Source organism: Terrapene carolina, unplaced genomic scaffold (assembly GCF_002925995.2).
Source record: "Terrapene carolina triunguis isolate 2854851 unplaced genomic scaffold, T_m_triunguis-2.0 Scaffold62, whole genome shotgun sequence".
Taxonomy (NCBI): Eukaryota; Metazoa; Chordata; order Testudines; family Emydidae; genus Terrapene; species Terrapene triunguis.
In genome coordinates, this window is record NW_020664413.1 from 8,636,846 (window position 1) to 8,663,995 (window position 27,150).

General features: G+C 43.4%; 2 protein-coding genes across 4 annotated transcripts in view; one reads left to right on the plus strand and one right to left on the minus strand.

Moving 5' to 3' along the window:
- The window catches only part of HSPBAP1 (HSPB1 associated protein 1), a 57,371-nt gene extending 37,317 nt beyond the window's left edge, over positions 1 to 20,054 (minus strand). For 2 of the 3 annotated variants that reach the window (XM_026647762.2, XM_026647761.2), the window contains exon 1: positions 19,952 to 20,054. In XM_026647762.2, the coding sequence (XP_026503547.1) occupies positions 19,952 to 19,988 (37 nt within the window). In that variant the 5' untranslated portion in view covers positions 19,989 to 20,054. Of the gene's footprint in view, positions 1 to 19,625; positions 19,688 to 19,951 lie in introns of those variants that run through there. The other variant, XM_026647763.1, reaches the window with a different exon arrangement.
- A 646-nt stretch (positions 20,055 to 20,700) lies between these two features.
- The window catches only part of SLC49A4 (solute carrier family 49 member 4), a 120,418-nt gene continuing 113,968 nt past the window's right edge, over positions 20,701 to 27,150 (plus strand). Inside the window, exon 1 of the mRNA XM_026647400.1 lies at positions 20,701 to 21,186. Within this exon, the coding sequence (XP_026503185.1) occupies positions 20,829 to 21,186 (358 nt within the window). The 5' untranslated portion in view covers positions 20,701 to 20,828. The remainder of the gene's footprint in view (positions 21,187 to 27,150) is intronic.

Genomic DNA, 27,150 nt, shown 5'->3' on the forward strand with positions numbered 1-27,150 from the left:
GTAAATTTTTAGTATGTTAGAAAATGGTGAATGATATATTGCTTATTTACTAGACAGTTAACTTTTTGCTCATGATATGTGTCAAGTTGCATTAGGATGGTAACTGAAATTTAATTAAAACGCACAAAACAGCATAGATTTTTATTCAACGAAACTACGTTAAATGTTATGGATACATTAACTTCTCTTATCAAAACGTGTTTCACATTTACAAGTAAATGATTTATTAAACAGAGGGATTAACTGTTGTCAGTGAATTAAACTGATTACTTCAGGTCAGCCTGGGAAAATTTTCAAATATGCCTAAGTGAAAGTGACAGGAGCTTAACTTCCTACTCAGCTGTCTCTTGAAAATGATACATTCTCCTAAGTTACTTAGGCTGACCTATTGTGCCATATTTATAAATCTAGACCTCAAAAGTTAGCCATTTCCCTCCGATGCTTTCTTTATATAGGAAACCAGCCTTTAACTCAACAATGGATTCAGCATATTTATTTTTTATTTAAATGTTTTAAGAGATTATAATAAATTTAGGCCTTATCATATTTTGTATTAAATCTAGATTTTATTTTAAACAGGTTTATTTTTAAAAAGAAAAATTATTATAATTTAATTAACAAAATAAAAAAATCCAATTTAAATAAAAAAACATTTTTTTTTAATTTTCTTCAAAAAATCAGAATGGATAAATTCAATTTCTTCTTACAGTAGAGTTCAGACTAGTGGTTTTCAAATTTATTTATTGGTGACCCCTTTCACAAGCCTCTGATTGCAACCCCCCCCCATTAATTAAAAACGTATTTTTTATATTTAATACTATTATAAATGCTGGAGGTGAAGTGGGGTTTGGGGGTGGAGGCTGACAGCTCGCGACTACCCATGTAATAACCTCACGACCCCCTGCAATGGGAATAAATGAAGTTTTTGTATTTTATGGAAGCACTGGTTCCTACTCCCATACAGGCACTAAGTCTGGAACCGTCAAAGGAGACTAAGGGAGTTCGGTCCCTAAATCTCAATGAAAGTTGAATTCCTAACTGCCTTTAGCTCCTATGAAAATTCCAGCATGTAAAGTTTTAAGAATAAACCAAAGGCCTCTCTGTTCACTCATTTTAAATGATAAAAGTATGGTAATATTTTTAAAGATGGCTGCCATTTCTTAATTCAGGAGGTTTTTATAAGCTCTCCTCTTATAAGCAGAACAAAACTCGACATGGCATTGCTGAGAGAGAAGGTGAAGATAAGTCCTGGCCTTCGGCCTCACACACTCCACTACATTAATACCCAAGCATATGGAGGTCTCATGGGGACCATATGCCTTGCCATATGTTATCCCATACACCAGGAAGAAGCAGCAATGGGTTACCAAGCAATAGATTGATTAATACACATGGAAAAAGCAAGTTCAGGAAAAGTGTTCATCTGGGAGCATGACAGCAGATACTGGTGCAGTCACAAGCAAGCTGGCTATCTGGTATGATTAACAGATTGCTACTCAGCATGTTTTTGCTGTGACACTAGGTCAAAAAAAAGGGCGAAGCTCAGACACTGCTGGAGGGACAGACAGAACTTTGGGAGGAGAGACCTTTTAAAAAATTATACCACCCTAAACTGCTAATTCCTGGTGCAATTCATTGTGATATAAAGCAGAGTTAGCCTTCCATGACTAGGCAGCTGTGCTGGTCGTATTTGTCTTTCAGCTTTTCAAACATACAGTAAAATAAAATTACTCCTAGTTAGGCTAAGTTTATCACCACACAGCTGTTCTTTTGCCTGGTCTGATTTTAAAAAGCCTGCAAAGTTTCATTTTTAAGGACATAAATCCAAAGAAACACAAACAATTTATGGCAGTTTTCTTGCTTGTAGGATTTTTCAAAATTGCATTTTAATGTGGAAACATCAGTTATATTGTATAGTTTAAGGTGCTCAACTGTTGGGGCGTACTGCAAAAGCCTGTCTGTTTATAGAGACTTTCCCTGAAGGGGTGGGAAGATTCATTACAGCATCCATTCAGCCAACTGTTGATTTTGAGAGTCGTTCTAAACTGATTTATACACATACCTTGTGCTTTAGCAAGGTGCATCTAAACAAATACTCTCTTCTAGGAAGCTTGGAGCTTGAGCCATAGAGAGTTTGTACTTATGTCAAATAAAAACAGAGACCAACTAAAAATCCTTTCTTGTTTCTACTCTAGTTTCTCTTGTGATGTCAAAATCACACACCTTCTCCAGTCATATGGGCATATTTTATTGCAAAATTTAAAATATAATAAAATAAGGTAAAAGGTAATTTTTAAAATTCCATCCCTTCCCCCAAGGAGTGGGGGCGGGACCTGGGGCAGAGCAGGGGGTTGAGCACCCAGTAAGTCCAGGGATGCTTGTTTTGAGCTACACATATTGGAGCAACTCATGAGGATCAGTTTGGACCCAGAGGAGGTAATAATGGCAAAAACGGAACCAAAGAGGTCATCCCTCAAGCAGGCACCATACTCTGTCATCTGGTGGTAAGAAGAAGGCATCAATGAGAATGCTGGCACTGACAACCTCAATACTGATGGCCTCAACTCCGGAAAGTCGGTGCCTGTGTCTCCTTGAATCCTTGCACAAGCACATGGTGACTAGGTTCCATGCCATTACATCACGTCTCGCAGCGAGCACATTACTCAGTTTGGACTCAGAAATGGGAGTGTAAACACTGTGCTGCTGTGGAAATTTTTATCAATATTTTTCTTACACCATCTAACAAAGGAAGGCAAGTGCAAAATACACAGATGAAAATCGAGGCTTCCAACAGGAGTGGAAGAATAAGTACTTTTTCGTTGAATGTAATGGGAAGGCCATGGTGTCTTCTTTGCCAGACGTGTATCTCTCAGTTCAAATCTTCAAACTTGCAGTGTCATTTCTCTTCGAGCCGTGCACATATGGATCAAGAATTCCCACAAGGTTCTGAACTCCACACTTTAAAATTGAAAACTTTGGAAAAAACAAAAGGATGTAGAATCCCAGTTCTTCACCAGATTTTCCAACCGATAGCAAACAGTAACGTTAGCCTCCTATTATGTGGCCTGGCAAATAGCCCGTGCGAAAAAGCCCTACTCTGAAGGTGAGTTCGTAAAAAACGTGCCTCACTGATGTGATTTCAATCCTGTCACCAGAGAACAAGACTCTACGGAAGAAAACTTCTGGTCTGCAGCTTTCACGTCACACAACAGAACGCAGAATCTCTGACCTGAACGGTGACATTGAATCGCAACTGCACGCGCAACTTCAGCAGTGGGAGTATTTGAATATCACTTTGGTCGAGTCATGCAATGCACAGGATAAACCTCAATTATCGGTATTTGCCCGCACTGTGTCTGACGACTGTGTTATAAGGGAAGAATTCATCGATATCGTGTTACTAAGGCACAGAACTCGTGGACGAGATCTAAAGTAGGCGTTGATGTTGGTAATTGTGAAAAACAACTTGCCTTTACCAAGCTCACTGCCATTGCAACGGACAGAGCTCCATCCATGTGGGGATCTGCGAATGGATTAGTAGGGCTTTGTAAGTCTGACGAGAGCTTTCATGAATTTTGGACATTTCACTGTATTATTCAATCAGAAGCAACTAGTATCTAAAAATCTCAAATCTGATCATGTCATGAAACCTGTCTTGCACACTGTGAATTTCATTTGCTTAAATGCACTCAATCACAGACAATTTCAAAATCTAATTTAAGAACTGGATGAAGAAGACTCCCCTGCCGATTTGCCATGTCACTGTGCAGTTCGGTGGCTCTCGAGAGGTAAAGTTATTTCCCGTTTTTTTGAGCTTCTGGAACCAGTAAAATAGTTTATGGAGGAGAAACACAGAATACTGCCCGAGCTTACAGATCCTGTGTGGGTTCTAGATTTGGCATTTCTTGCAGACATGCTGCTGCATTTGGATAAACTAAACGTGGACTTGCAAGGAAAATTCCGGTTGCTGTCTGATCTAGTGCAAGGCATATTTGTGTTCATGAACAAACTGCAGTTGTTTCCCAGACAAATGCTTGAGGGACAGCTGACACACTTTCCCTCAATGTCACAACTTCAAGCCACATCAAAAGAAGATGCAGCAGAACCCCTAAAATGGAGTATACTAGGTATACGAGCGTGATTAAAGATCGTAAGACAGTTTTGAGGAAAGATTCGAAGATTTGCAGCGGAAAAGACCTAACTCAGATTTCTGATTGACCCTTTTAGTGCTGAAGCCGATTGTCTGAAGCACCCTTTAGTCACTGATGAAGCAACATCCCAGACCGAAATAATAGAACTTTTGGAAGATGACAGATTGAATTCTGCTCAGAAGACAGAGGGGACCCTTACTTCCTGGAAATCTGTACCAAAGGATAAATACCCCAACATCAGAGGTGCAGCCCTAAACTTAATCTTGATGTTTGCTTGCCTCGACCTATCTTTGTGAGTCTATTTTCTCGACACTCAAACATGTGAAATCCAACCACCGATCCATTTTGACAGACAGCCATTTAAGAGAACTTCTGTTTGTGAGCACAACTAAACAGAAATAAAACTTCAAGGGAATTGTTGAAAGCAAGGATTGCTAGAAGTTCCACTAAGTAAAAGGGTAAGTTTTTTATTATTGTTAATTACACATTATAAATATATAAAATATGATTATCAAATTATATAATTATGTGTGTGCATATATATACATAGACAGTCATTACATATTACTGTGGCTCTTTGGCAATGTACATTGGTAAATTCTGGCTCCTTCTCAGGCTCAGGCTGACCACTCCTGAATTAGAGCCAATATGTTCTCAACTCTCTTTGAAGCATTGCTGTCTGGATAGGTACTGAAACACCTTCTCCATTCAGTAAAAAAGCAGTCTGTGTACAGCAAATAAGCAATTCTTTAATTAAAGCAAAACAAAAACTCCCTACGTCCTTTTGCCCAGGAACAGAGAGTGGGTGGGTTAGTTTTTTGGCAAAGGAAAAAAGGCCTCTTAGTGGCAAGAATTGACTGGAGCTTGAAGCCTCAGAGAACAGTCTTGTAGGAAGCCCTTTTCTATTTAGGTAATTTGTATGATTTGGTAAAATCCCAAGGAACAGAGAACTTGCTGTATCTTTGGAAGATCTTACTGTATTACATATGTGTATCATTATGGGCCAGAGATTGTAAGTAATTCCATGGGGGAAGGATGGGACAGTGGGAAGTGATCAGGCAAATTCACTCAGGCTGTAACCTCCCCAGAGAGATACCCCTAACCTGGACAGGCTCGCATATACTGGTTCAAACTGGATTCTCTAGAGAACCAACAGACAAAGAAATGACTTTTGGATAAAAAGCCTAAGTTTAAACTGACTTGAGGCCTGCTTTCTGATCCAGAAAACAGACAGGCCTTCTGTCCAAGAGAGGCCTCAATCCTTCCTCGGAAGGGTTGGAAGGACTTGACCTAGTCATGGGGGTGCTTGTTCTGAGTCAAGGTGGTTATGAACTTATAACCACAGAAATACCCCAGGTGGGATCTGAAGGACTGATCACCTGCCATAGCCCTTGTTGGAGTTGGGGGTGATCTCTGGTTAGTTTGTTAGCATGCATTCAGGTTCTTTTATTGTTTATTTGTCTGTAATGCTTTCACCTTAAGAATAAATGTGCTTGCTTAGAAGGAGCTGTGTAGTAACTTATACCTATGGGCAATTGTGCTGCTTATAGCCTCTGAGGAAAAGGCACAGCAGCCCTGCTTAGGCAGTCTAATTCGCTGGGGAATTCAGTGTAGGCAGCCTGGAAAAAAACCCAGTGAGGAGGGAGAGAGATGTGACAGCTGGGAAGCTGGAAGCCCGAGAGTGGGTGCCCTTGGTGGACCATAGAGGAGGAATATTGGTGCAGTTGCCCTGATCTGTGACACTTGCATCAAGAGTCTTTGAGGGATCAGTCATTCTGGAATCTGAGGCTCCTGAAAGCTCCCTATATTCATTTAGTTTATCATTTTGCAGCATTATATCAATCCCCTCCATGGCTTCCTGAAGAGCTGTAGGCAATGAGAGTTGACAGGAGATATGAAGGTAGATTTTTTGCTTCAAATTTTTGTTACCTCCGTCCTTCCTCTGGGCTGACTATAGCACTGTCAAGTGAAAAAATGCACATCTAGAGGTGCTGCGATAGGATTTGTCAAGCTCTTTCCTGTGTAGCTCTTAACCAGGAGGAGGTCTCTGGTGTAGTCCTCTTCATGCCTCTTGGTAATTAGCAAGCTAAGTAGAATATTCATTTTTCAAAAAGTTCACCCAGGTCGAACGAATTATTTCATTCCTTAAGTGAATTCATGGGCAGCACCATGATACACACAGTATGTTAAGAAGGCTATCTACTCCAGGGAGATGATTATCAGCCAACTGCAAAGAATGTAGCCAGTAAATCCTGGCATGAAATAGAAGGTAAAACTTCCTAAATATTCAGGTCATATCATACCACTTAATAAAATATTTATGTCACATTAAACTTTCACACAAAAATATAATTATGTTTCTGTCATGTGAAAAATAGGACAACAGATCAGGTTTGAAAAGGCAAAATTGTTTTAATCATGTACTACTTCATTTAAATTGTTTTATACTCCCTGGTGCATGTCAGTTGTTGTAAATGAATGTAGTGATTTTTTGCTTTATTAACTGTGTGGCTGTGAGCTATGGATAAATACTTCTTGCTCAGAACTGCAGGTATCTAACATGAAATCTTATTTTCAATGCAGTAAAACAAGTCACTCCTCTAAATTTTTATTCTTTATCTCCAAGTAGGCGCAATCCTATAATACATGTGCTCATGTGAGTAAAGTGAAGCATATACTTGCAAGATCAAGGCTTTAATGTTGTGAATAACTTATTAAGACTGTCAGTTGATGCAAGATATACCACTTGCTGCTTTTAAAAAGAAAAGTTCTTTCCTCTAATACCTCTGGTTTACCTTCAATTTTACTTAAACTCATTCCTAATTGCCAAATTCTACACTGATTTATACCCTGTGCAAACTCCCCACATTGCATCGTGTGTAAATCAGTACACAATTTGGTCTTTGATAAGTAAAAGTAAAATTTATACAAAGGAAACAAAATGCCAACAACACATCTTGGACATAGTACGCCACAAGCCACGGGGAAGCGCGGAGTGGAGATGCATGTTCCCTTTAAAGAGAGGAAACACTGAGACTGAGTCTTCTGCTGCCCAACTGTAATCTGATTAAAAAAGAGACAAGAGTATTAGCAAACTAATTTTTTCTATCGGCCCCAACAAGTGATGTATCTCCACAGCACAAAAGGCGAATGAATAATTTGTCCCACTTTTTGACTTTACACAAGACATGTTTAGAAGCCAACCAAGAATCATACTTTGTCAAGTTTCAACTCAAATTCAATTACTGCAAGAAATTATGATTTGGCACAGATGTTTTGCATTGTTTGCAATGGCACTTCATTGCTGTTACGTTTCAAAATAACAATCTGCTAATTGAAAAGCCAATCATCTTTACAAGAGGTGTTTTAATATACAATAATGGATCCAGATTTTAATACTGTGGGGGAGGTGAAAGGGTAGTGATGATTTCTGACAATCACTTTCCAGTCTCTCTGTGCTGCCAAGAGAAAAATCAGTTCTCAATTTCTGATTTAAAATTTATTCTGAATACTGTACAGGGTTTGGGAATAAAGAGTTTAGCACAGCAGGGAGTCTGCAGAAAAGTGGGTTTGATTAAAGTTGTTCAGAAGTTAAATGTACAGTCATTAAAAAGTTAAATGTGCTGTCATTAAAGTAGAATAATGTAGCAAATTACAAGAATTCATTAGCGAACAGTAGTTGTCTCCTGCCAATGTACCCCGCTGTTTAAATAATGGAGTTTAATTGAGAGGGTTTAGAATTATTTTTGAAAGGAAGGAGAACAAGTTCTATTGAAAATATTTGTAGAATAACCCCCATTACACTGTTTTGCTTGCAAATGTGTAAGAATTTATCATCCTAACTTCTTATAAAGAGAAAAAAATGATAAAGAGTTAAAGGACAACCCCAGGTATTTTGAATACAGTACTCTGGGAGTGCCAAGCCACTCAAGTCAACTAACCTCCATCTTCCTAAGTGCCTGGCAATCAGGGGAGGATGGTTAAGAAGGGCGGGATCCAAAACCCCTCAAAACCAAAAGTAAATGTAATGATCTGGCCAGGGGCTTATACTTAAAAATTTTCTCAATTACACCCACAAGGTAAGTGTTATTTTTTTAAATAGTTACAGTAATCTGCATGTGATTACACTGGTCTGCAAAATTACAAACTATTTTATGGCACTAGGAGGCACTTAAATATATATATTGATAAGATTTCAGGGCAATACATGAGTGTTTAGATACAACTTCTCTGAGCATCAATGAGACTTTCGTGATTAAACTGTCACTGATCTCTGCTATTAGTGGAGGAGTAGCGGAAGAGAGAAGAAATAGACCTCACCCACTACCAACAGCATCCTTGAAGAATCCTGCTAATAGCAAAGGGAGTGATCAGTCTGCAAGATACGCTGATGCAGAGACTGATGACATATATCACCTGACCTACAGTTTGTTTTTCTTTCCTTGGGGGGGAAAAAAAAAAAGGAAAAAGAACGAGGAGTACTTGTGGCACCGTAGAGACTAACAAATTTATTTGAGCATAAGCTTTTGTGGGCTAAAACCCACTTCATCGGATGCATGCAGTGGAAAATACAGTGGGAAGATATGTGTGTGTATATATATATATATATACACACACACACACACACACACACACACACACACACACACATATACACACACACAGAGAACATGAAAAAATGGGAGTTACCATACAAACTGCAACACTCATTTTTTCTTGCTGTCTGTATATATCTATCTTCCCACTGTATTTTCCACTGCATGCATCCGATGAAGTGGGTTTTAGCCCACGAAAGCTTATGCTCAAATAAATTTGTTAGTCTCTACGGTGCCACAAGTACTGCTCATTCTTTTTGCTGATCCAGACTAACACGGCTACCACTCTGAAACCTGTTTCCTTGAAAAGTGATTCAAGTCATTAACTGAGAAACCAGCTTTGTGCTCAAGCTGCACTTTCATTGTTGCCAAGGAGAGGATACAGCTCCAGATTTCATATGGGGCATACTCATTTGGTCTAAAGGATAGCATTCAACAGATTTTTTGGTAACCTTTGTATATTTCTGTTTATTGGCTTTAGCAGAGTTATGGGAAACAGAACGTTTAGAGGATCTGCAGAACTCACTGGACAGATGAATATTTATTTAGTTTTAGAGGGAAAAAATCATGGTCTTCGATCAAAAAATCTCCAACATGATGTAAGGTGTGTGGGGGAGGCTTTGTCTTTCTTGCCTGCCACAAATCCACACCTTTGTCCTTTGGCACATAAATTACACCCACTTACACTGCTGTGAGAGTGATTTAGCAGCAAAAAAGTACCTTTCAAGTGCTTCTGCAGCACTTGTGTACCCCGATCACAACCCTGTATCTACTTTCTTCAAAGGTACAGGGTATTTAATGCAAAGAGTAATGTTGCTACAATGACACAGTAGAAAAACTGAGAATTCACAAGTCAGGATATTGAAACATTCATTTTTCAAACCAACCAACAACCTACAAAATCCCACCCTATCACACGGTGTGGCCACATTGTACATACAAAATGTTTTCTATTTTTTACTTTCTTTGTTAATGGTCAATTTTAATATTACTGTAAGTTGTTCAATGCATACTATAAGATGCACTGACATTTGTAGTCATGTAGGACCTCACAGATGTGTCTGTATTGTACAACATAGTCAGAACTTCAGGGCAATAGCAGAGAGAGAGAGAGAGAGAGAGACTGTAGATCTTTCTGGTCAAAAGGGACTACTCCCTTTAGCTAGTAACAGTGTACAGCCTATAACACGGTTTCTCAACCCATTGGTTGCAACCCAAAATTGCATCACCAGAATGTGTCAAAGGGTTGTGTGGATGTCCCAGTGGGGGAGGGGGAAATCAAGTCCCTCACCCAGGAGATGGGAGGCCCTGAGAAAGGGTCAGGTTCTGCCCGCAGGGGGTGTGGGGGAGGGTTGCAGAACTCACCCTACACTCACCCTGCAGCAGTGGCTCCTGCAGCTCCGGTCCCACAGTGCTGGCTGGGCTTGGCTCCCCTCTCCAGGCACTGTGAGGTTGCAGCGCCACTCTGGTATGGCCTAGCCGCCCCTTCATCATGATGATGGAGGGCCAGTCAGATCAAGTTTGAGTGGCGCTGTGACCCCATGTGTCAGGTCACAACTTTACTCTCCAAATTTGGCTTGGCCAGACCCTCATTAAGGAGGTCAGGCCAAGCCTGACCAACGCTGCAACCCCAGAGATCGCAATGGCCAGAGCAGGGAGCTGAGCCCAGCCCCCGCCCCAGGGGACGGGAGCCGCTGCAATGGTATACGTGGTTGCGACATACCAGGATACAATCCAGACTAACGAGTAGCTGTGTCACCCTGCCCTGTAACCTTGCTGCTCACAAACAGCCTCCAGCATGTAAGTCACTCCCAGCTCTGCCTGTGTGCGTGCTGCAGTCAGCCAGCCACCCCTTGGCTCTTACCAGCCTTAGACTGCCACAGGGTGATCCCAACAAACTCCCACTCTCAGATTTCCCCCCAGAAATGTATGTCCTGTACTGCCCAGCCCCCTCCTGGACAGTACCAATATACTGAGTCTGTTATTCCTTTAAGGGAATAATACAATTTGTTACCCAGATACTTCAACTTGAACACACAGGATTAGATAAAACAATCAAACTAGTTTATTAACTACAAAGAGAGATTTTAAGTGAGTACAAGTAATGAGGCATAAAAGTCAGAAATGGTTAGAAGAAAAATAAAGATGAAATGCTTACTGGTGGCTAACAAACTATATTAGAGTCAAAGCAAAGTTTTCTCATCATATGCTTACTGACCGAACTCCGTTGGTCAGGACCCCTCCCTGCCACCCCTCCTAGAGTTCAATGTCTGCTTCCTTCATCTCTTTGGGTCTAGTGAATGTGATGGGCAGGGGGAGAGAGAGAGGGGTGCGCCTTGGGGTGTCTGTCCCTCCTTTTCAGAGTTTCAGTCCCCCTCTTGAAAAAAATTTCCAGCTGAGAACCAGGAGTCAGAGAGTCTATGTGGATGGATATTCCCTGCTGGTTTTTTTCCCACCTGTTTGAACTTCCTTAGTCTTCCCTTCCTGCTTGATGACTGTATTTACTGCTTAAATTAGGAATGTGTGCTCTGCTTAATTTTTTAGTTTGGACAGACCTGTTTGCCAAGTTTTGTTTGGGCAGGGTTGTGGGGTTTGGAAAATGTGTTAATAACACCATACAGGGGAATCTTATAATTTCACATACAATGTTGCCATACGTATTTCACCAGGACAATACTGACCAGCAAATTATGAATTTTCAAAGGATACCATACAAGGCATACTTTGTACAAAGATTATTACAGTAGTGTGTAGAGTGTGAATACAGAAGTGTATTCCATCACAATGGTGTACTTATTTCATTGTTATTCAATACTTATTACATTAACATGTATATACTGTGGGTAAGATATATTTAGCAAGCTAGGTATTTTTTGCATTAAAGCTATTTACTGGGTCACAACAGGCCATCAAGGTTTACAAATAGGTCCTAAGCCCCAAAAGGGTGAGAACCATAGGCCTATAATACAATTGAGTAGTTCTTATTCTATGCAGTAGGGGGCAGTGGTTCACACATGCACTACCTAGTATAAACGTGTGTGTGTATGTGTATATATATATTGCATTAAAGCTATGTACTGGATCACAACAGGCCATCAAGGTTTACAAATAGGTCCTAAGCCCCAAAAGGGTGAGAACACATATATATAGGATGTGCATCATGATTAAGAATATAGTTTTGTCACAGTTTATGGATTCTGGGACTTTAACAGGCCTCTGTGACTTCTTTGGCTTCAGCCCCCGCCTGCAGCGGCGGGGCTGGAGGAGCTGTCAGCTCCCAGGACAGTGGCAGGACTCGAGCTGTCAGCTGCTCCCTCACGCGTGCAGCGGGGTTTGGGCTGTCAGTGATACCCCTCCCCGTCCCAGACAGGTTACGGACTTCTGTGAATTTTTGTTTATTGACCATGACCTGTCTGTGACTTTTACTAAAAAGAACCATGACAAAATCTTAACCGTAATTATGGTTAGTTATTGATGCAGTATAGTTTCTTAAAGGGCTGTCAGGTTAAAATATATACTTTACAACAAAACAAATATTTGTGCTAATAACACCTTAGATTATTAAACTGAAAGAAATTTGAAGAATCCATTGTGTACATGTCCAGAGAGGTTTATACAGCATGCAGCACAAGAGGGTCTCCGATCCTGATTGGGGCCTTGGGCATTACTGTAATGTAAATATTTAATAACAGCGCTTTTCATTATTTATTATGTTTGTTTCCATTTTCCTTTGATGAAAATAGTCTGGTGAGTTTAACTTTTGAGTCAGTTCCTAATCAATTTCACTTTCATGCACTAGCACAGAGGTGGGCAAACTACAGCCCAGAGGCCACATCCGGCCCGCGGGACCGTCCTGCCCGGCCCCTGAGCTACCGGCTGGGGAGGCTACCCCGACCCCTCCCCCGCTGTCCCTCCTCCTCTGCAGCTATGCCGCCGCGCGGGCAGCGCTTTGGGCAGCAGGGTTGCACACTCCTGCAGAGCAGTGTGTCTGCCTCCGGCCGGGCGGCGCAGTTGCCAGACATGCTGCTCTGAGCGGCATGGTAAGGGGGCAGGGCTGTGGATAGGGGGCAGGGGGGCAGTCAGGGGTCTGGGAGCAGGGGGGTTGGATGGGGGTGAGGTTGGGGCGGGGGGGTCCTGGGAGGGGACGGTTAGGGGACAAGGAGCGGGGCGGTTGGATGGGTCAGGGATTCTGAGGGGGGCAGTCAGGGGGCGGGAAGTGGGAGGGGGCGGATGGGGGTGGGGGCCAGGCTGTTTGGGGAGGCACAGCCTTCCCTACCCCGCCCTTCAATGTGGCCCTCACGCCAAAAAGTTTGCCCACCCCTGCACTAGCATAATGCTGATGTTTAGGTTTCCAGCAAAGAAGGGGAATAATTGTTTATGAAACATTGTTTCCAGCATTTTGTTTTGAATTTCACAGTTTGGGTTTAGCAAAAACTTGCTGTTACAAAACCTTGATTTAGGGCTAAATTTGACCTACTGTTGTCCATTAAGGTGTGAATCCCCTGACCTTTCTGAATGAATTCTCAATCTTAAAGTTGCATTAATGTTAGTTTTTTTACGTAATACATATACACTCGATAGAAAAGTTACTGTCTGTCCAGAGAGATAGAATATACAGAATTTTACTGGAAAGTACAGCTTTAGAATGTAGAAATATATTAAATTTCACAGCTTTATAGTAGACAAACTACTACTAATGGTATCAAAATATCTCTCTTCAACCCCAAGATTTTCTTCACTGTTTATATAGAATGTCCCACTCCAAAGTGTCCCTATCTATGTTCTGGTGGTCGTGCACCATCTTCAATAGAAAGACCAGCTTATTGAAGGCAGTCATTCCCCATTTTTCATGAAGGGCCTGATCACCCTGAAGGCATTCAGCTCCTCAAATTATTTGATTTTGTAAGGTGCACCGTGCCTCCTTTGATTCCATATGGCAGCCAATTATTCAAGATCGAATATCTTCAGATATAAATCACAAATGCCTAGATCATTACATTAGAGCAATTACATGGAAACAGCACAACCATTAGTGTGGTGACAAAAGGAGTTCACTTAGTATGGAGAGACATGAACATATGAAACAAGTTACAGAATCAATGTTCTCTGGTGTATATTTTTGATGTTCTGTGCAAAGAATGAAGATGGTAGCTATCATCTCTAGGGGGCAAGGAAAATCTAAAGTGGTCTGGATGCCTTTTTTGAGAAGCGCAACCTTACGGGCTTGTCTACACAGTGGAAATGCTTGCAGCAGCTAGTGTGCACTACCCTGTGTGGACACTCCTACAGCACAGTAAGAGTGCCTTTGTGCGTTGTAGCTTAATGCACTTCAGAAACACATTAAGCAAAACACCCCAGGGCACTCTCAGTGCTCAGTAAGGGTGTCCACACAGGGAGTTAGTGCAAAGCCACTAGCATGCTTTAAATTCTCACTCTAGCTTACTGTGCACTAACTTCACTGAGTAGACAAACCCTAACTGTGCATTTTCTGGGGTCTGAATGTTTGGGGGTTGGTTGTTAAATAACATTCTTGAAAAATAATACGCATTCAGATCAGTGACATGTGCCTTCAAGCTTCACTGCACCTGAACCAATTTTGGGTGTGTGGGAATAGCAAATTGGTCTCAGGTGCTTGTTAGTTCTCGTCTAACTAAGCTGGCTTCAATCAAAAATACCAATGTAAATTATTTTTATTTATAATGAACTTCACACTGACTATCAGAAACCTGCAAATGTACAGAGATCTTGAATATTTTAGAAAATCCCTAGTACCCTCTCCAAAACAAACAAGACTCCCATAAAAACCACAAACAAAACCAATCAAAGATATTATGATATAAACAGGATTATATGCACAGCAATGCACTTTTCCAAATTTTTGTACAGTGAATTTTAAGACATATATAGTAGCAGGCATTGTGAATTGCCTTTACATGAAAGATTGGAGCAGTTTCAAAAGAACATCTCCCTACTTCATGTTTGCAGTGTTGTTGTAGCTGTGTCGGTCCCAGGATAATAGAGAGACAAGGTGGGTGAGGTAATATATTTTATTGGACCAACTTCTGTTGATGAAAGAGACAAGCTTTCAAGCTACACGGAGCTCTTCTTCAGGTCTGGAAAAGGTACTCAGAGTGTCACAGCTAAATACTAGGTGGAACAGATTGCTTAGTATACTATAGCATATTCTTTTATGCCTTCAAAAGACAAGCCTGGGAGCTCAAATTCATAACTTTTCTAGACACGAAAAATCACGGTCTTAATAAAGACACTGGATTTATGGCTATTAGAAAAATCTGTAAGCCACTAACTCCCCTTTTTGTCCTATGACTGCAGGGGTGTGATCAGGCCATTTCATCTTAAATGGTCCTTAAAATGTGTGTGAACTACTGACACTAAACAATCTGTTCCACCTTGTATTTAGCTGTGACAGTCTGAGGGCTAGTCTACACTTGAAGTGCTATATCAGTGCAGCTGTGCCGCTGTAGCATGTCTGGTGAAGACACTCTATGCTGATGAGAGAGAGCTCTCCCATTGGCATAATAAATCCACTTCCAAGACTCTCCTGCTGACATAGCGCTGTCCACTCCAGCACCTAGGATGGTGTAACTTACGTCACTTGGGGGTATCTTATTCACACCCCTGAGTGACATAAGTTGTACTGAAGTAAGTGGTAGTGTAGACCTGGCTTGAGAATCTTTCCTATACCTGAAGAAGAGCTCCGTATAGCTCAAAAGCTTGTCTCTTTCACTAACAGAAGTTGGTCCAATAAAAGATATTACCTCACCTACCTTGTCTCTCTCAACTTCATAACAGAAGTCTAACCCTTCATGACCAAATTCTTTGCTACTACATTAAAAAAACAAAAACAAACAAAAAACCCCATAAAACTCTACTTGTGTAAGTCTTAGGAGTCAAAAAATCTTCATATTTGTCTGAATACACATTTAGCTGATCTGATGATATTCAGGTTTCTAGGTTACATTATAATGAGCTTAAAGCATGCAGAGATTTCCACACCCAAATATACAAATGTCAGTTATGAGAATGGGAAAAATGCCATCATATGGAGGAAAGAGTGATATTAGCATATTTAGAGAAGTGTTATATCCATGAGTGAAATAATGCAATCAGTTAGCTGCCAGATAATTTGATTTCCAACAGTTTATCAACAATGCAATGCTCCTTTACATTAACAAATTTAAATGGTATGAAATCCAGCAAACAAGAAAAATTCATGTGAAATGTTAGACTGTGCTAATTAAATAGCTAGAAAAGGTCATGCCACCACTGGAATATCTGCATATTTGTTATAGTGCTATGAAATATGGTGGAATGATTTCAAATAAAATTAAAATAAATCATTTTAATCATATGAAATCAATAGTAAATAAAGATAGCTTTACATTATCTATTTTAATATCTGCTGCTCATTTTTTGTTATTGTTGCTGTTTCTTGCTTAAAATGTATCAGTTCTTACTGGTCAGTATGAGTGTCAAAATATACTCCAAAACAGTCAGACGATGAGAAGGCTTGAATTAATTACTGAACATTTATTGTATTAATTATTTCACATATATTCAGAGTCTTCCTTTTTACACTATGGTAAAAACAGGGGAGTACTGTATTTACTTATTAGACCAGTGATTCTCAGACTGAGGCTTGGGAGCTGCAAGTGACTCTTTAATATGTCTCCTGCAACTCTTTGCAGCACATGATATTAAAACACAGTGATTTAATTATTAACCAATTTAAGTTATTAGCCAATCGGGATGCTTTTACTATGTTATTAACCAATTGTAGAATCCTTGGTCAGTCATTTTGCCGTGAGATTATTATAAATATAAAAATATTAAATGAAACAATGATTTCACAATACTGTGGCTTTTTGGGGTAATGTTGATCGCTAATTTGGCTCCAGAATGACAGAGGTCTGAGTATCACTGTACTAAACATTAAAGAGCACTGAAAAGTCACACTTCTGAATGAATTATATTTTCTACTCATTAGTGTAATAAAAAACACCTAGGATTACTATAACTGAAAAAGGTTAGAGGGGGAAAAAAATCTCTTTTTCCCCCCTCTTTGTTTATCTTTTGCATTTGACAGCACGTCATCATTGGCACTACTTTAATGAGTGAAATTACAGTAGCAGTGTAGTTATACTAGATTGCAAGATCTCTGGGGCACGGCTGTAATATAGTGAGGTGTTAGTGTTTGTAAAGCACCTCGCACTATGAGGCACTGATCTTGGTTGATACCTCTAGGCACTACTTAATTGAGCCAGGCCTGAATTTGGACTGATCTAGTTTTGCTGCCATTTCACATTAAGGTTCATATCTATTTACTCTCTGCTATTATCCATATGTCTCCTATTAAATAATTGTGTGTGAATTATATTTTCCCAGGTGAACTAGCCTGAATTTGTCTAGACAGAATCTCATTTTCTTATTTTTTGCCCATATTTCTAATTATTTAGGTTGGTATAAATTTTCTTCAATCCACCCTGGTGCTTGTAATTCCTAGTTTAGGCCCCAATCCTGAAATCAGACCTGCATGGGCATACCATTATGCCAGTGCCCATAGTCTTTCATGGGACTCCATAAGGGCATAAGGATCCACCTGCACAGATCCAATTGCAGAATTAGGGGTTAAGTATCATTTGAATTTCATTGATGTGCTGCTTAGATGTATTAGTGAGATAAATTCTGGTGCACCCTACCCCAATTCAACATACTGCCATTTATCAATTAAATTTCCAATCATTGCGACAGAACTGAAGCCAATCTGAAATAAATAATTTTTCAGAGAAACTGGAATACTGTGCAGCATAAGCCACTAATTTTATGATAATTGCATGTGGTAAACAGGGTCTATTACCTATTGATTTCTATGGCATAATGAACTGAATATATTCTTCAATTTATTCAAATGATAATAGTTTATAATGAGCTTAGCTCATGTGACAGATGACTGTAAATTCATCTGAGATTTTTTAAAAAAGTAAATCCATATCATAACATTCAATGGGGATTTAATTTTTTTTATTTAGACCACCATTGTTATAAAACAATACTAGCAGCCTATAAGGGTAGTTTACATTTGGTGGAACTGTGCCCATCCAAGTCATATCTAGCAGTCACCAGCAGAAACCAGATCTCTTTCCCACCTCTTTGTTTCCTTTTGCGTTAAAGAAAAAAAGTAACAAGTGGATGACCTGTCACAATACCTCACCATCTTTTATAGCATCTCAAAAGCAAATTTAATCCTGGATCCTGCAATTGGATCTGTATAGGTGAATCACAAGGAGTCTCATTTAAGTCAGGGATAGGTGATATCAGATCAGAGAGATTTATGCAAAGTACACATAATGAGGTTGCTTGTACTAAGATACCCATACATACTGAGGAGGTTCCTTTAAAGATTATATGTGTTTTAGGCATGGGAATGTGGGTCATTGTTGAGGGAAATGTGGACTTTGAGTGGGGATCTGAAGGAGCAGAAGGAAGATGCATGATGCACAACATCCCAAGGGCCAGTGGAAGATTAGTCAGAGGAATTTACAGAAGGATACAAGGGATGAGTGGAGAGAGAGAATAAGATTTAATCTATAATTTGTAATGCTGGAAAACTGCAAATAGAAAAACAATTTATTTTAAAAATACAATGAATTTAAATCTTAACTTGGAAATATGAAGTGGATACTCATATGGGCAAGTTAATGTTACTATGAGAACTTTAACTTCTGTGTTTCCTGACATTTTATAGCCTTAATGCGTTTAATGTCATTGGGCTGTTAATTTCCTACTTTTGTTGTTAGTTTTTCTTCCCTTTTTTAAAATCAAAGGGCATGGCTACACCTGCAGATGTAGAGCGCTGTGAGTTAAACCCGCCTTCGTAGAGCGCAGTAGGGAAAGCGCTGCAGTCTGTCCACACTGACAGCTGCTTGCGAACTGGCATGGCCACATTTGCGGCACTTGCAGCGGCATTGGGAGCGGTGCATTATAGGCAGCTATCTCAGCATGCAAGTGACTGCAACGTGCTTTTCAAATGGGGGGTGGTGGAGTGTGACAGGGAGTGTGTTGTGTGTATTTGGGGGGAGAGAGAGTGGGCTTTTGGGGGGCTGAGAGCATGTCAGCATGCTGTCTTGTAAGTTCAGACAGCAGCAGACCCTCCCTCCCCCCGCCTCTCTCTCTCACACACAGCATTCCACACTAATCTGTCTCAGAGCACACTTATCTGTCTCGGAGCAGATAAGCAGCCGGCTTGCAGAAACAGAGCTTTCAAACGGCATATCCGAATTCCAACAGTGATTCAAAACAATGAGAAGAGTGGCCACTTGACTTAAGGGGATTATGGGATGTTTCCAGAGGCTGATCAGAGCGCAGTAATGCAACACCTCGTCCACACTAGCGCTGTGGCGCTCCAGAGGGGGTGCAGCAAATGTTATTCCACTTGCCAAGGTGGAGTACCAGCAGTGTTGTAGCCGTGGAGTCAGAGCGCTTTACGTGCCTTGCCAGTGTGGACGGGTAGTGAGCTAGTGCGCCCGGGGCCCCTTTATTGCGCTGTAACTCGCAAATGTAGCCAAGCCCTAAGTAGTAATGACTCGCCAGAGGCACAAATGTAAAGGACCATGCACATGACACATTAACAGCCTTGTCAGCACCAGTAACCTTTGTTGATGTAATTCCTCAGGAGTACAGCTCCAGCGGTGTTAGGAACGGTGGATGCAGTACAGCAGACAGGACTCCCCGCAGGAGGCAAAACCTGTCTACCCCTCAGCTTCCACTGCTGGCTACCCCCAATGGAGCTGAAGCGGGGCGGAGTTTGCTAGTGCAGAGGAATGCACGTCTCGGAGACCTGCTAGCACGGAGTACTTACCGGAACTGAACTCATGCCTTGAGGTTAAGGGAGGCCAGACTGTGAGGTGCTGGGAGCAAACCGTGCACGTGTGTGCACACGTGTTCAGGCAGCGAGGGAGGGAGCCGCTAAGGCGCCAGCGCCCCGTCTGCAAAGAGGGTGTTGAAGACCCAGCCAGGCACTTCACACTTGCCCAAGCTCTGGTGGCGAGGTCAGAGCCCGGACACCGGGCTGCGATCTAAGGCCATGACAGAACAAGGCAGCCAGCGCGCTCTGCGAGCAAGCCGCACCCTTGCCCGGCTGTACACCCACCGCAGCACACACGTCAGCCGGCCGGGGACACCTACCGGGCAGCGGGGGGTCCTGGGCTGCGGCCTCTGCCATGCTCCCGCCGGGTGTTCGGGCAGAGCACCAGAGGGGTGGGGATAGGGGGCAAACATGCCCGGCTCACGCTTTGTCCGTCACCAGCAGCCCCGCCCCTCCGATCACGTGAGAGCAGCGGAACCCTCACGTGGGTTTGTTTGTGGGCGGAGGAGCCGGGCGCTGTGGTCACGCGCTCGCTGACCCGTCCTGGGGGCTCCGGCCGGCAGCGGGGGTTGGTCGGGGTGCGGCAGCTCTAGCGTAGCTCAGTACACAATGGAGAACCCCGGCCAAGGGCCTTTCAGGCTCCTTGCCCCCGAGCGGCTCCAGATGAGGGAGTCCAGGGAGTGACCGTTGGGGGGGCGGGGGGGCTCTGACTGAGGGAGACCCCCCACCCCGAGGGAGTGACGGGGGGGGGGCCCGGCTGGGGGGGGCCCCCCCCCCCGCGGGTGGGGGCGGTGGGGGGGGGGGCTCTGACTGAGGGAGACCCCCCACCCCCAGGGAGTGACCGTTGAGGGGGTTCTGTCTGAGGGAGACCCCCCCCACCCCCAGGGAGTGACCGTGGGGGGGGGGGTTCTGACTGAGGGAGACCCCCCACCCCGAGGGAGTGACCGTTGGGGGGCGGCTCTGACTGGAAGTAGAGTGGGTGGGAGGGAAGGCGCCGGCTCGTGGGCAGGGCCGCCCGGCTCGCGCATGCGGCTGGGCAGGGCCCGGCAGAGGCGCTGTGATTGTGAGTTTGGCGTCGTTTCCCCGGACCCCTCCCCGATGCCCTAGCAGGACCCGGGCCCCTCAACCGCCCCGAGAGCTGCTGGCCCCGAGCCCGTCCTGGCCGCCCGGAGGCAGGTCCCTCGCCGCCCCCCGCAGATGGGTCTAGGCTGGAGCAGCGTGGAGGAGCGGGAGTCCCTGCTACCACCGCAGCCCCGGGGGGCGGCGGGGGGTCCCGTTGTGCCCCAGCTTCGGCGGGGCCTTACCCCTGCGGCGGCGGCGGCGCCCCGGCTGGTGCCGGTACTGGGCCGGGTTTACGGGCGGCGCTGGCTCGTGCTGCTGGTCTTCTCGCTGCTGGGCTTCGCGCAGGGCCTGGTGTGGAACAGCTGGGGCCCCATCCAGAACTCGGCCCGCCTGGCCTTCGGCTTCTCCAGCTGGGACATCGCCTTGCTCGTCTTGTGGGGCCCAATCGGCTTCCTGCCCTGCTTCGCCTTCATGTGGCTCATGGATAAGAGAGGTAAGAGTGGGGAGGTCAGAGGCTCTGGGCATTCTGCAGGGGGTCTGGAGCTGTCGTGGGGTGGGTGGCAAAGGGTTCCCATGGCAAAAGGCTTTCTGGCAGGCACGGGCTGCCATTGAACCCTGGGGCACTGGTGGAGCAAGCGGACTCCCACGGCGTCGTGTCGGACGCACACTGTATAAGGGGGGCTGGGGCTACAAGGAGTTTTCATAAAATCTCTGTTCTCCTTATCCCGCTCTCCCCATTCATATTTGTCACGTTCCCTGCTCACCCCATCCGCACCTCTTCCCAGCTCTTCTTTCTCCCCCTCGCCATTCCCTTTTCTCTCTAGGGGTCACATGAGGACTCTGACGTACTTCTGTGTGTTTGTTGTTTTTCCTTTGGTTGGATTTCATTTCTGGATGGCTGTGGTTTGGAGCTAAACCATATATTAACATTTCTTTGTTCCCATAAATATATAATACTACTACTACCTACCTATTACGTAGTGCTTTTCATCCTTAGATCTCATTATAACTAACCCATTTCCATTTGTGCTGAGTTGTCTGTCAAGATTGCTTGAATGAGGAAATATCTTAAAGATGAAATGAATGATATTTTAAATATATAATTGAAGCAAATGCACAGCAGAAGTCATTCACTACAAAGGATGTTTAAAAACTGTCTTAACAATACCTTTACAATTTGGGGTGGGAAATTCCCGAAATCCCCTTAATCTCAAAACCTGTAGGTAAGTATGTAGAAAAGGTTGAGTGTGTCTAACATGTCCATTTGAAGTATTGGGTTAATCTTTGAGACCATTCTAGTATCAATGTGAGGCTTGCATAATAAAAGTTCCTGAAAATAGGAAAATGTTATTACAAATTGGAGCATTTGTGGCAGTTGCAGTGCCTTGAAAAACTTTAAATTCATTTTTTAAAATGGACTAGCTGTCAAGTTTGTGATATCTTTTTAACCAGCCTTTGAGGAAATTTAAGATAATTCCTGAAGTTGTGAATTTAGATTATAATTTTTTGAGGATTGTTTTCTTACCTGTATTTAAAGTAGTACACTTTGTGTGCAAAAAGTCTAATATCTATAGCGAGTTTGTGCAAGGCCTGTTAAGTACATGAGCACTCCCACTGAAGTGACTTGAGGTTACTCATGGATAAAGTTGAGCATACGTATGTTTGCAGGATTGAGGCCTTTGTCTCTACTTATTTCATTTATTCTAGGGATTAACTGTTTGCTTATCTGGAGGAAAGGGAAAACAATAACAAAGTAATTATTATGTCAATCGAAAGTGCAAGGAGAAGACACAGCAAGTCTATTTTTGAACATAATGCAGGCCTATGCCTTTGAATTTTCCTGACATATTCAAATCCTGGACCTCAGCAGTCATCAAGTGGAATGTTATGGCGTTTCACCTGACAATTAGCATTTCATCTATATCTTTTTTTATTAAAGTTGATGAACTGGAGAATCTTTCTTGAATGTTAAATGCACTACTATTGTGGTCCTGACCTACAAACCTGCATATCAGCACATTTTGTTCATGGTGAGAGGCATCAGGAGTAGCATCACATATGATAGGATAATAGATGGCTTTTTCTTTTGCTGCAAGAATGGCCTTTTCCCGCTATTACCACATAATTCAATAAACTCATTCTGACTCTCTCATGAGAGGTAATGTACCTGTCCTTGCGTTGTTCTATCCTCTGTCTGCTTCTGTTTACTCTAGGCAAATGGCCCTGAGTTATGTTGTCATGATCTAGTAATTCGAGTTCCAAGAAAGTTGCCGTTGTATGGATCATCAATCAGACTATCTCCTTGAAATGCTATGCCTTTTGAAGCAAGATGTAAGATAACATCTAACATTTTTTCCAGTATTGCTGTCCATCTTGCAACTTTTGTTAATATTCGTTTTTGGATCTTGCAGTGTGTTCCCCATCCACATCACAACACCTACTCTGATTCCTTCTACTGGCAGTAGTGGGTTTTATGGTCTATGCTCTTTTTATGTTCAGGAAGTTTATGATGTAGGTTGAGACATTTTTTCATAGCTGGAGAATACTCTTCACTTTTTGCCAGTGTACTGCATTGTTTGTTTGTCCTCCCCCTCAGAAAATAGTCAACATGGGAAGCAGTACAGTGCTTGGTGGGTAGCCCTTCAAACAAGCCAATGTCTTGTAATCTTTTCTCTATTGTTGGAAGTCTTACATTTGAGAAGAACTTCAGGAAAATTATGGCTATCAACATCTTTTGGCACAGACTTCACCAGTGTCTGCATTTCTTTTAAATTCAGTACACCAGATAGAACAATTTTTTGATTAACAGAATCTGTAATGTGTTTTGGCCACAATCATGAATCAGTTAAAAAAGCATGAATCAGTAAATAGAAGCAGGACAGATTAGTGCTCCACTTGCAAATCTTCCTCTGAGCTTGGTGGTGATAGACTCTTTGAAAGTCATTAGATTGGAATCATATGATTCATCTGCCTGCTTTCATTCATCCATTTCCACGGTCTCTATATTGAAATCACCTTCACCTTGCTGTTTGTGTTCATCCAGTTCCCCAGTTTGTGCATTGCTTGAACCAGACTGTTGAGAGGTCTTGTCTGTTTGGAAAAATTGGAGGATTTACTGTTGTCCATTAGCCAGAAACTTGAGGAGTTTAAAGAAAAGACGCTATCTGATTTGTATTTACAGCCAGACATGTCAGTATGGCACTTATATGAATAATACACCAGTGACAAATGCCCTCTAAGCACTCTGGAGGTACTGTACCCTGTCCCTGTGATCTTGTCTCAGCCCTTGTAGGCACCCCGGAGGACCAGCTCAATGTTCCATCTCTGGGATTGGTTATTAACTCTCAGACCTTCTAGGCTGTAAAGTTTTGGGGATCAGCCAGACCAACAAAGGGTTCTGTTACTTCCTGCCTTGTAACTTCGGGTGCTTTAATGCTATGCTGCTATGGCTCAAAGCCCTGACACCAGTTGCCAGCCTACAAGCATAAAGGTCTCACCCTGGCTTCTGTCAGCCTAGTTACGCCTTGCAGGGGGACCACAGGAGCGCTTCTGGTTCTGAGTCTCCCCAAATCTTTCTATCTTGAAATCTTAACTACCAGGAATTTGAAGTTTTCCCCTCTGGTTTGTTACCTCTGAGTGAGTGAAACCTGCCTCTGTTATCAGTATGCTTTGGGGTACACACTCCATGCAGTGTGCACACCAGAGACCTGCTTGGGATAAAGACAAAACAAAATTATTTAATAGAATAATCATAGATTCAGAGATGAAATAGTAAGGAAAATCAAACACATACAAGTTACACAGAAAATAAACATAAAGATGCAACTTCAGGCTTCACCCTTCTATATTGTTGCCTCTGAACCGTTTCCCAGCATGTCCTCTGTTGTCAGTGCCTGGATGCTAGCCCTCAGTTTCTGGATGTCCTTCGCTTCAAACCCCTTCCCCTTTAAGGGTTTTCCGTTTTCCTTTCTCTCAGACTATGGTGATTTTCAGGGTGGGGGAAATTCCTTTCTCTTAGGCCCTGTCTACACTGGCAAGTTTCTGCACAGTAAAGCAGCTTTCTGCGCTGTAACTCCCGAGGTGTACACACTGCCAAGCCACGTAGTGTGCAGAATCTGCGCAGTTGTGGCGCTGTAAAAAAAACCACCCCAATGAGAGGCGAACAGCTTTCTGCGCCAGGGCTACAGCGCTGTGGTGCCACTGTAGACACCGTGGTCGATTACAGCGCTGCGATTGGCCTCCGGGAGGTGTCCCACAATGCCTGTTCTCACCTCTCTGGTCATCGGTTTGAACTCTACTGCCCTGCCCTCAGTTGACCAACCATGATCCCCACCCCTTAAATTCCTTTGGAATTTTGAAAGTTCCCTTCCTGTTTGCTCAGTGATGCGTGCAGTGGTCTCAGTGCATCTTTCCAGGTTGCCATGCCTGCTTCACTCACCAGGCGATCACCTGCTTGGAGCAATGCTGAGCTGCTGGACCTCATCAGCATTTGGGGAGAGGAGGCTGTCCAGTCCCAGCTGCGCTCCAGCCATAGGAATTATGATACCTACAGACAGATTTCATGATGCATGACTGAAAGGGGCCATGACCGGGACACATTGCAGTGCAAGGTCAAAGTGAAGGAGCTGCGGAACGTTTACCACAATGCGCGGGAGGCAAACCGCTGTTCCGGTGCTGTGCCCGCAAGCTGCCGGTTCTACAAAGAGCTGGATGCGATACTCAGCGGTGACCCCACCTCCACTGCGAAAACCACTGTGGATATTTCGGTGGCTTGTGTGCTAGTCGAAAGTGGACCGAGCCAGGAGGAGGAAATCTTGAACGAGGAGGGGGAGGGGGACCCAGAGGCAGATGATGACTCGGAGGTCAGAGATGCATGCAGCCAGGAGCTCTTTTCTACGCCGGAGGAGGCTAGCCAGTCACAGCTGTCAGATGTTGGCAAAGCACAAACAGGAGAGGAGGCCCCTGGTAAGTGGATTTGATTTTGGGAATCGCTGAAGTGAGTTGTTGGGGGAAGGAGGGTTGCAGAAAACAGGCTTGCATCCCAGCACATGCCTATTCTGAGTGGCGGAACAGGCTGTTGATTGACTCCCTCACTTCACGTGGATCTCCCTCAGATATCTCCAGGAAACTCTCATGGAGATACTTGGCAATCCGCTGCTGCAGGTTCTTCGGGAGAACTGCTTTGTTTCTTGCACTGTTAACAGTAACTTTCCCACACCAGTGTGCTGTCACGGAGGGGGGACAACATTGCTGCCCACAGGCAAGCCGCATAGAGGCCAGGGTGGAAGTCGCAGTCTTGGAGAAGACCCTCCCTTGATTCCCTACTCACCCTCAGCAGCGAGATATCTTCCATAATGATCACGTCCTGTGGAAAGTGTGGGGACAGGAATGATTATCAGCCCCCCCTTCCATAATTGTAGCTCTCCCCAAGAGCCATGTGCCCAGTTACAGCAGGGTCCGGGAAGAGTGATTTACCCTGCCCCTGCAGCTACTCACCATTTTGGGGATCTTGTGGCTCATGTGTGTTTGCATGAGGTCAGCCAGTTAGTGACAGGTGTGTGAGTACTGGATGTGTTTTAAATCATTGAATCATTGTTGTCTGCAGAACAATACTGCTTCTGTAAAATGTTGCGTTTAAACTTCACAGAGATGACCTTGGGAGCCCAGCCTCCATCTTTATCGGCGGCTGAACAGCTGTGGAGAATTAGAAAGCGTCCAAGAAGAACTAAAGAGGACTTTCTGCGTGATGTTATGATGCACTCGCCACCAAGAAACCGGAATGGAAGGAGTGGCGGGACAGCGAGAAGAGGGACCAAAAGGAGAACGTGGCACGCTGGAATGAAGCCACAGAGTGGCTCTTAAAGGTTATGGAGCGCCAAGCAGACACACTCCAGGCGATATTAGCTCTGCAAACTGAGCAGCTCTGCGCCCGCACTACCCTTCAGCCGCTGTCGCAAAACTCTTCCCATGCTCCCCCCAGACACCACCAACACACTGTTATCAACCTCCTGGCTCCAGTCTGTACCCGCGGCATTCCACTCCTTCCCCCCTCACAGACCAGCACTGCGGACTCCCACTACCCACTGCACTCAACACCCATCCCTCTGCAGTTTGGCCCTGCTGAAGCACAGTGCCCGCTGCATTGTACTCCGAAGGAGAAGGTTGGATATGATCCCTGGACATACACAAATCTTTAGCTGTCCCAGGACCCCTCCTCCTCCTGGGACCTTCCCTTCCCTCATCCCCCTCACTGCTGGTTTTTTTTTTGGTTTTACTCTCTTCTCTGTTGTTAATAAAATTATTGTGTTGGTTTGAAAGCAATCTTTATTCTATTAATTGAAAGCAAAAAGAGTCCTGCAAAGCAACATACAATTATGTTTAAACCCACATATTGCATCATCTGCACCAATCACCTAGCATTGCACCATAGCTCCCGAGCATAGCAACAAATATTAGT